Source organism: Pipra filicauda, unplaced genomic scaffold, assembly GCF_003945595.2.
Source record: "Pipra filicauda isolate LSUMZ 115617 unplaced genomic scaffold, ASM394559v2 scaffold219_size1829416_pilon, whole genome shotgun sequence".
NCBI classification, from domain to species: Eukaryota; Metazoa; Chordata; class Aves; order Passeriformes; family Pipridae; genus Pipra; species Pipra filicauda.
This window is the reverse complement of record NW_024104331.1, coordinates 341,453-351,430: the sequence shown is the minus strand read 5'-3', so window position 1 is coordinate 351,430 and position 9,978 is coordinate 341,453. Positions and strand designations below refer to the sequence as shown.

The following is a 9,978-nucleotide window of genomic DNA, read 5'->3' as shown; positions in this document are numbered from 1 at the left end:
TGTCCCCCGTTATCCCGCTATCCCGTGTCCTTCGTTATCCTGCTATCCCGTGTCCCGTTATCCTGCTATCCCGTGTCCCGTTCCCGTGTCCCCTGTTATCCCGCTATCCCGTGTCCCGTTCCCGTGTCCCTCGTTATCCCGCTATCCCGTGTCCCTTGTTATCCCGCTATCCCATGTCCCCCGTTCCCGTGTCCCTCGTTATCCCGCTATCCCGTGTCCCCTGTTATCCCGTTATCCCGTGTCCCGTTATCCCGCTATCCCGTGTCCCCCGTTATCCCGTGTCCCTCGTTATCCCGCTATCCCGTGTCCCCTGTTATCCCGTTATCCCGTGTCCCCCCTTATCCCGCTATCCCGTGTCCCCCGTTATCCCGCTATCCCGTGTCCCCCGTTATCCCGCTATCCCGTGTCCCCCGTTATCCCGTTGTTATCCCGTTGTTATCCCGTGCCCCCCGTTATCCCGTTGTTATCCCGTTGTTATCCCGCTATCCCGTGTCCCCCGCTATCCCGTTATCCCGCTATCCCGTGTCCCCCGTTATCCCGTTGTTATCCCGCTATCCCGTTGTTATCCCGCTGTTATCCCGTCGTTATCCCGCTGTTATCCCGTCGTTATCCCGCTGTCCCGGCGGTTTCCCGGCAGCGCGCGCGGCCCGCGGGAAGTGACGCGATGCGGGCGCGCGCCCCGGGCATGGCGGCGGCGGAGCCCGGCATGAAGCAGTTCGGCGGCGGCGGCGGGGCCGCCCCGGATGCCGAGCGCGGCCGCTTCCCCCACTGCGTGGTGTGGACCCCGATCCCCGTCCTGACGTGAGCGCCGGGGCCCGGAGCGGGGGGGGCTCCGCGGTCCCCTCGCCCATCCCGCGCCCCTCGGGGGTCCCCCCGCCTCGCTCCTCCCTGAGCCCCCCGAGCCCTTCTCGGACCCCCCCTTCGCCCCTCCCGTGTGTCCATTCGCCCTTCTCGGACCCCCCCCCTCATCTCTCCCTGGTTCCCCCTCGCCCCTGCCGGGTCCCCCGTCGCCCTTCCCGTCTCCTCCTTCCCCCTTCCCGGTCCCCCCCCCCGGCTTTCCCAGGATCCCCCATTTGTCTCTCCTGGGGCCTCTCGCCCTTCCCGGGTTCCCCACTCCGCTTCTCTCGGGACCCCCTCGCCCTTCTGGACCCCCCCTTACCTCTCCTGGGTCTCCCCCTCTCGGATCCCTCCCATGTCCCTTCCCGGGTCCCCCCTCGCCTCCCCCAGGGCTTTTCCTCGCCCTTTCCTGACCCTCCTCGCCCCTCCCGGGGTCCTCGGCAGCCTCGGGCCCCTGTCCCTGGGAAGGGCTCCTTGTTTTCCCCCTCCCCGCAGCCAGGGCGTGTGTAGGGAAGGCTCTGTGGTGAGCGGGCTTGTCCCTGCAGGAGCGGGATCCAGGGGAACGTGGGAAGGCTTTTTTTGGAGCAAAAGTTTGCCCGCGGGGATCTGAGACCACCCCGTGCCCCCGAGGAGAGTCTCGGGTGCTTTGCTTTTGATGAGTTAGGGCTGGGTTTGCCTTCCCAGGCTCTCCAGCCAAGTGTGAGCAGGCTCCAGGGAGAACTTCTGAGTTTTCCTCTGGTCGTGGGAACGTGAAAAGCTGTGGATGTGGCTGTGGGGGTTGTCTGGGCACACCGAGGCTTGTTTTCCTGCCTTCCTCTTCCCCTCCGGTTCCCATCAGGTGATGTTTACTGAGCCAGAGCTCGAAGTCAGGTAGAAGATGTGGTGTGGTGTGTGCCAGGATCGGGAATGGTCCGGAGCTCTCCTCGCCCAGGAAAAGCTGCACCTTCCCTCTTGCTGTCCCGTTTATCTCTTTCCTTTTTTGATTCCTTGAATTTCTCACCCCAGTCTTTTCCTGGAGGATTTTCCAAAGCTTTTTGACCTCCTTAACCCCTGCTGGGGCTCACAAAGAGAGTTGCCCTGCTGCCAGAGCCACTGGGCACTCGTGTTTGTGGGAGCATTCCCTGGTGGATTGTGGCATCTGGAGCACGAGTCTGATAAGGAGAAGCTGTGGGGGGCTCAGCCTGGAGAAAAGGAGGCTCTGGGGGGGCCCTGCTCCCTCTGCAACTCCCTGACAGGAGGGTGGAGCCAGGTGGAGGTCGGGCTCTGCCCCCAGGGAATAAGGGACAGGATGAGAGGAAACACCCTCAAGTTGTGCCAGGGCAAGTTTAGGTTGGATATGAGGGAAAATTTCTTCATGGAAAGGATAATCATGCATTTGGCTGAGAGGAGAGTTACAAAGAGGAAGTGTCACCTGGGAAGGTGACAGTGTTGAATCCAGCCACACTTTGGACTTCCAGAGGCCTTTCCCCATGTCATAGGGTTGTTATCCACAGCTGTTATCCACAGCTATCCAAAAACTATGTGCTATTTATATCCTCAGCCCCTCTTGTTGGCTTGTGTGGTTTGACTTTCCTCCAAAGGCCTCGGTCCCACTTTATTTTGGGATCTCTGGTGGGTTTTTTAGGGTCTCTGGTGAAGCCATGGCTTGTGAATCCGTTGCTGTGGTCTCTTCTGGAATATTAGTCCCTGCACTCAGTCCCTCAGGGAGAGAGGAGTGAGAGGGAGATCACCAAACCTGAGGATACTGGAGAATGTGGGAGAAGGCTGGAATGTGGCCTGGAGTATTTAATTCTAAGTGATAATGATGGAAAGGGGGTTGGGATAAAGGTCTGCTGCTCCCTGGGGCTGTAAATACCCGTCAGGGAGAAGGTCTTCGAAACAATGGGATCGTTTAGAGGAGGGAATGATCTTCCTAAAGCCAGGAACTCTGTTTTCTATCCAGACAGCTTAAATCCAGGTTGCTGTGGAAAGCTGCAGGGCGGTGGGAAGATGGGCAGGGTGACCTGATTTTCAGTGGAGTGGAAAGTCCGGTTTATCCCGAGGCAGTTCCTCCAGGATCTAATCTTTTTCCTTGGCTCCACAAATGGGTTTGTCTGGGAGACCGGGGCTCGCCCTTCCGTCTGGGGTGTGTGTCTGGAGCTCTCCTCTAGACCTGCTGCCAGCGGAGTTCTGGGCATTCCCTGTGCGTTTTTCCCTTGTTTTCCTGGTCTTTACCAGCCTTTCCCTGGCTTTGGCTCCCCCCTTTCCTCCTCCCAGCCGTGTCTCCCAGGTTATCCCTGCCTGCCCACCCTGCGTTGTGCCGTTGGCTGCGGCCATTCCCGCTCCAGCCATTCCCGCTCCAGCCATTCCCACTGCAGCAGTTCCCAGCCCTCGGTGTGATCAGGGACAAATATCCCACCTGATGGACCCCTTGTTGCCTTGGTAGGTGGCTCTTCCCAATCATTGGCCACATGGGGATCTGCACATCCACTGGAGTGATCCGGGACTTCGCGGGGCCGTACTTTGTCTCCGTAAGTAGATCCTGGATCCGGGTGCATAAGGAGAATCCCTGCTCCCTCTGCTCCTCTCCTTCCTCCGTGACTTTCGAGCCATCCCTGCCTCTTGCAGCTCCAAAGTTGTGCAAAATAACAACTTTTAAGTGCCTTTAAAGGTCATGGATCGCTGCTCCGTGGGCAGCTCCAGTGAGTTTTAATTTGGGATGATTAGTACTCTGAATAGACTGGGACATTTGCAACTTTGAGTTAATAAAATATTAACAGTTAAAAAAAAAAAAAAAAGGAGGGGAACAAGGCACTTATTCCCTGTATTCCCCGTGTAGGGAATATTTCTGGAGTAGAAATACACTCATGCTCAGATCAGGAGTATGAAAACAATCGGAATCTAAGCCAGGCACACCCAGGATTGGAGACTGGGGACTGCTGAGGCAGCCTGGCAGTTTTATCTCTCAGCCATCCCGGGCTGTGAGATCCAGCACGATCCATGCCATGAATTTTGCACGGGGTTATATCCTCCTGAGACGGTTTTCCTCTTGTTTTCTTTTTGTAGGAAGACAACATGGCATTTGGGAAACCAGTGAAGTAAGTGCCCTTTGTTTTTATTAAACTGACCAGCTGACCTGCTGGTGTCCTTTAATTCATGGGGACAGAGGAGCTGTGATATTGCTTCTCCTGGTGTTCAGCTGCCCTAATTCACATTGATGGCCACTGTGGCTCTGCTTTTCAGGAAACCACGTTAAATTAAATCTTCTTAGAAGCGTGACAGCAACGTCATGGCATTAATAACCAGAGCTGTGTGGAGCCTTTGTTTAAAAAAAGAAAAAGAAAAAGGCTAAAGCGTTTCAAGATGATGGTAACAAGTGCTCTGAGTAAACAGTGCCTGGCTGTGCTAATGAACTGTCGTCACTGACGTCCTGTTAATGATTCTGGGGGGAGGAGAAGAGGTGCCTGGGGTTTGTGGATGTGTCAGGTCAGGTTTGTGTCCTGAATGGCCGGGAGGTTCTGTACCACGGGACGTGAAAGCAGTTCAGGGTGTTCTGTGCCCCTGAGGTCTGTGATTTCTCTCTCTGGGGTGCTGTGGGTGCTGAGCAGCCATTTCTGCTGCCCTCTGCTTATTCGAAGAGCTGGGCTCTGTGGATTCCAGAGGCAGCAGATTTCTCCAAGTCCTTCAAGCCTGTGCAGGGCCGGGAGTCGGAGTCGACGATCCTCGCGGGTCCCTTCCAACTCCGGAGGTTCTGTGATCTCAGAAGGGCAAGAAGTGGTGAAGGTGCAGCAGCAGAGTGATGCAGTGGGATCTGTTCTCATCCTTCCAGGTACTGGAAGCTGGATCCCAACAAAGTCTACGCCACTGGTCCCAACGCCTGGGACACGGCCGTGCACGATGCCTCGGAGGAGTACAAGCACCGCATGGTACGGCTCCAGTCGGGGGGGGGGATGTATCCCTGGAGTTTGGAGAGATACTGGGGATACCCCGTCCCTGGAGGTGCTCCAGGCCAGGTTGGACAGGGCTGGGAACAGCCTGGTCTGGTGGAGGGTGTACCTATCCATGACAGGGGGTGGAACTGGATAATCTTTAAGGTCCTTTCCAACCCAAACCATTCTGGGATTCTGTGATTTTATATCTCCCCAGCGGTTTGGAGGGTGCACCAGGTCTGGGTCAGGAACAGGATGTCTAATCCCTTTTTTTTTTTCCATTCCAGCACAACCTTTGCTGTGATAACTGCCATTCCCACGTGGCCCTGGCCTTAAACTTGATGAGGTATGATAACAGCACCTCCTGGAACATGGTGAAACTCTGCTTCTTCACACTCCTGTATGGGAAATACGTCAGGTGAGCCGAGGGACAGTCTGGACTCAGCTCTTTCATTCTCCTGAGCCCTCTAAAGCATCCATTTGTCCTGTGGAAAAGGGAGAAACATCTCCCCCCCCTCCCAACCCGTGGGTGTGTTGCTGGTGGGTGGCACCATCACTGCCTGTTCTTAGATTCAGGAGTGTTTGCTGGTTTGCACTAGATGCTGCTCCCAAAATACTCTTTCTGGCTGCTAATTTGGAGCGCCTGGAATTTGGGAAATGCTAGCTAAAGCAAATCTCACTCTGTGTTGTCTTCTGGCTGGGTTAGGTCAGAACATAAGGTCACAGGATGGCTTGTCTCCAAGGATTACTGGTTTCTCTTCCCTCTCTTGAATCTTGTTTACATAAAAACTAGTTGGATTTCCAGCAGCTGTGGAGCTTCCAACTGGGGTGGAGAGGGAAAGCCTGAGCTTTCCTTAAGGAAAGGGCACTGAATCTCCATTCCAGCTCATTGTGCCTGAAAAAGAGATTCTGCAGGGACTGCCCTGCATAAAGCTCCACTTCTGTGGGTTCTTCCCTGTTCTGGAAAAGCTTCTTTACCAGCTTTTGGACCAGTGTAGCTCCTGCTGTCTTGGTTAAATCCACCAGCACTCAGAACAGCGATGTCTGTGGTAATGAGGTTTCATTTTTTGTGGTCTGTCACCATTCCTGTCTGTGCAGGTATTAAATGTGTCAGTCTCTGACTTAATTTAAGCTGGGAGGAGATTCCAGCCCTGTTTTTGTGATATTTTTGTTGTGGACCTGACTTAGTCCCAGTTTTTACACTGTATCTCCAGCATGAGGGGATGTGTGGCAGTGCCAGCAGTGGATGACAGAGTCAGAAAGGCGTCTGTCTCCCTCTGATTGCTCCAGCTATCCCCCCGTCCTTTTGTCTCTGCTGGTTTCCCACGTCTGAACCTTCCCCCTGTCTCCCTCTTGCAGCATAGGGGGGTTTGTGAAGACCTGGCTGCCCTTTATCCTGTTCCTGGGGGTGATTGTGACCGTTGTTCTCACCCTGCACCTGCGGTGATGGCAGCTCTGAACCCCCCAATCCCTGAGCACACGAAGGAAGAAACTGTGACTGATCCAGCGGGATGGAGGCTTGGGACTCTGGGAGCCGTTTTCCAGGGAAGGTGGTGACCCCACTCCATTGTAACAGCTCATCTTTGTTTCCTGGAACTGCCTTCTTTTCCTCCTGTTTTTGTTCTGTCGATGGTGTCTCCCAGTGTCAGGGGTCTGGAAGCTCCTGCTCTCTCCCTGCCTGCAGCTGGGGAGGTGGGAATGGGATCAAGAAAGGGAAGGGTTGGGCACCTTTGCTTTCAGTGCCAAGAAAAGCCACAAGGCAAACCTTGCCTCCTCCAGGAGCACAAGCACATCCACCTTGTAAGGTTCTCTCTGATCACCTGCTTTCATCCTCTTGGCAGATTCCACCAGATGCTCCCTCGGATTCCCTGAGTCTCCAGTTAGGAGTTGTTTTCCCTGTTGCACGTCTCTCCAGCAGCACACATTCCAAGTGGAGGTGTGGGGTTCTTCCCGGGGGGATGGGGTGCCCCAGCACTCACTGTCTCCCTCCCTGGCAGTGGCAGGAAGGTGTTGAGGTGGGACACTCCTGAGGGACGCTCTGTGGCAGGGCCAGCTCCCCTGGTCCCGCTGGTGAGCCTGGAAAGGCAGGAAAGTCGATGGGCTGGCTTGGGAATGGCTCATGGCAGTCTGCACCCCTTCAGGAGCCTGGTGCAGCGTTGGGAATCAGCTGCTCGGGCCCTTTCAGCTTGTGCCAGAGAAAATAGCGCTTCCCTGCTTCTCCCTGTGCTCTGAATAGCTAAATCTGTCCTTGCACTCCTCACAAGCCTCTCGTTTTCCTTTGATCCCTGTCCTTTGTGTCTCCCAGGCGGCGGCAGGGACGTGTTTCTGGGGCAGAGGGCTGAGAGTGGGGTTTGGAGGCCCCTGTGGGAACAGCACCTGAGCTTAGAGGGGCCACCGGAGATGAGAAGAGGAGGTGAAGGGACTGGGAGATGCCCATCCTCTGGCTGGGCTTTGCAGCAGCGAACTGGGACACTGGCTTTTCCCCCTGGGCGGTGGTTCAGGGCTGGTTCAGCACCTTTGGTGTGCTTTGGAGGGCACACCTGGGGTACAGCTTTGCAGGGCTGGGTTTGGTGTGAGGCAGGCAGTGGTGGGGGGCTGATGGCCCTGTTGAGCCCTGGGAGGGGCAGGATGGGCTGTAGGGGGTGAGGTGACTCCTGAGTGCCAGGCAGGAAGGCAGTTTGGGTGTGACCCAGCACCCCTTCCATGTCAGGGTCTGTGTCTGCCGAGGCTCTGCCCTGCAGGTGCTGGTTTTGGAGGGCCCTGAGCCAGGTGGGTTCTTAAAAAACAAGCCTGGCTGAAGGCTCATGTGCAGTTGAGCAGATCCCTGCTGACTGCAGAGGGAGGAGAAGAGCTTTTTCCAGTCAGAAAACCAGCTCGTTACCCTGCTGCCTGATGGATTTCAAGCTCGAGGAGTGCCTATGGCCAGCAGGGAAGCTTTCCTGGACTCCCTGCAGTCTCTGTCTGGGGAGCCCAGTCACTGCTACCCCCCTGGCTCTCAGACCCCTCCCCATGTGCCTCCCTGCCCTCTCCCACCTCCCTGATTCCTCCAACCATATGGGAGGGTTGGAGCCTCCTCTTGGGCTTGTTTTTGTGTTTCCTTTTCCCCAGTCACTTAAATTGCCCCTTAAGCCTCTCCCTTCTCCTTCATGGTCTCTCTCTCGCCCTGTGCTGGCTTTCCTGGGGTGGATGCCGACCTTGGCACCCTTCCCCATCTCTCTGGAGCTCCAACATGCCGGTGTCTGCTCTGTACAGTCCCTTCCCTCCTGTGTGGGGAGCGTGGGATGGAGGGTGCTGGGCCCTGGGGCTGCTCAGAAAGCCAAGATCCCGATCAGAGAGAACCTTAGGATGAAAGGATGGTGTGTTCTGGAGCTCCCCTGCCTTTCCACCCGGTAGCCACAGGCCAGCATGCCCCGGGGGGTTGGGAGAGAGGAATCCTTTCCCTCTGTGTTTATTTAAAGTGTGATTCCTTGGAGTGACCGGCCCTGGGGCTGGAGCTGACCCGTCCTACGCAGCAGCAATAACCTCGAGCCCCCTGGGCCCGGCCCGCCCGTGTTTTATCCGTGAACTCCGCAAGAATTGCCAAAGCTGAGACTTGGGGGTGTCCGGCAGCCCCGCTCCTGGGACTCCCAAAACCCCACTGTGAAACCCCCTCTCGTTTGCTCCCGATGCTTTTTAACCCAAGCGGGGTTTGGAATGGCGAGGGCGAGCCCCCCGTCCCTCACATCCTTTGTTCCCTTCATCTCTGCGGGGCGCTGGATTTCTTTGTAAATATTTAAACTCTGCTTCTGTGGTTTCATAATCCCGATGGCAGGGAAATAAACTGATTTCTGTGGATGTCTCCAAGTGCTGCATCTCTTCTTGTCCAGGCTCTTCCCTCCTCCCAGCCCGCAGCGGGGTTGGGATCCCCCCTGCCCCGCTGACCCCTGGCCTCTCTCCTGCCCACAGGAGCTGGATCCTGGAGCTCATAAACCTTTTACTTTATGAACTTGCCCATTTCCCTCCTCCAGGGAAAACTCACAGCCCTGCTGTTGGGAAGGAGGTTTGGGAGGCAGAAGGATCCCCATCCCTGCAGTGCAGGAAGGATTTGTGGGGTTTGGTGCCAGGTCTCATGCCTGGGCAGGGGAAACCAAGTGTTCTGGGATGTAAGATTAATTTTCCAAGGTTTTCCTTCAGCTGGGGACAGTTTGCCTTTTGTCTCTCCCATCTTATTTTCCTGGAGATGCTGCATTCCCAGCTCCTTTCCCTTTCCAGTCTGGAGCCCTCCATGCTCCCAGGGGGAGGGGATGCCTGTGCTGGCCCCGGGGCTGCCAGAAGCAGAGTGGAATGGGAAGAGCTGGACTCGTTTTCCCCCTCCCAGCAGGATCTGCTGCCTGAGCTGGGAGCAGGGGAAGCTGTGCCTGCTGACTGCCACCGATTTTGTGTTCCATCTGATATCCAGAGGCTGGAGCTGTGTGTGTGGGGAGCAGATCAGCCTTAAAATTGGGTTGTGTCAGAGGCTGAGGGGTTTCACAGTGCATCCATCTTATGGAACACCACCTGGATCCTCTGGCTCAGCCCCTCCAGCCAAACCTCAGCTCCTGCGGGGTGGCAGCTCCGAGGGGTTTATCCCACACACATCTGTCGCTGGAGGATGAGGTGAGGATGCCAAACCCCCCCAGGGCCACGGGGGTCCCTCCTCGCCTCTCCAACCTGGCAGGATTTTCCTAACCCACTCCTGCTGCCTGGGAGCCGCAGGGAATCTGGCGTGGGATGTGTGGGAGCTGAGCCGCGTGGTTCAGGTCATGGGATGTGGGGATTATATGGAAGCAGCTGGGTTGTTGTTCCCAGGTAGTGCCGCTCAGATGCCCGGGATGCTCCCAGCTCTCTGCCCAGGCTGGTGTGCAAGCCCTGCTTCCCTCATTTTCCTCTCTGAGCCCTCAGTGGCCAGCCCAGCCCCGGGGAGCGAGGAATGCTGTGAAGCAGAATGTCAGGATCCATCCCAGCTGCCACGTGGCCTCAGCCATCATCCCCGAGTGACCCCTCTGCCTCTGCCCCTCTGCCCTTGGCCGCAGTGGCTGAGCATGACCAATCCCCCCGGCACCACGGTGGGGAGCAGGGCTGGGGGTCCCCGACCTCCCTCCCCGCAGGGATCCAGGAATGCCACAGCCCTGGAGCCGCCTTTGATGTGGGATCACTTTGCCTCAGCTGCCGGAGGGGAGGGGGCCCGGGGGTCACCCGTTTCGGGGGGAAATGG

General features: G+C 56.7%; 1 protein-coding gene across 1 annotated transcript; it reads left to right on the top strand.

Annotated features, from left to right (window-relative positions):
* The first annotated feature begins 685 nt into the window (after positions 1 to 685).
* Positions 686 to 8,588, top strand: TMEM222 (transmembrane protein 222). The gene is made up of 6 exons (XM_027740339.1): positions 686 to 801; positions 3,263 to 3,347; positions 3,883 to 3,914; positions 4,646 to 4,742; positions 5,033 to 5,163; positions 6,105 to 8,588. Exons 1-6 carry the CDS (start codon positions 686 to 688, stop codon positions 6,190 to 6,192), a joined length of 549 nt encoding a protein of 182 aa, XP_027596140.1. The 3' UTR covers positions 6,193 to 8,588.
* Positions 8,589 to 9,978: the final 1,390 nt, after the last annotated feature.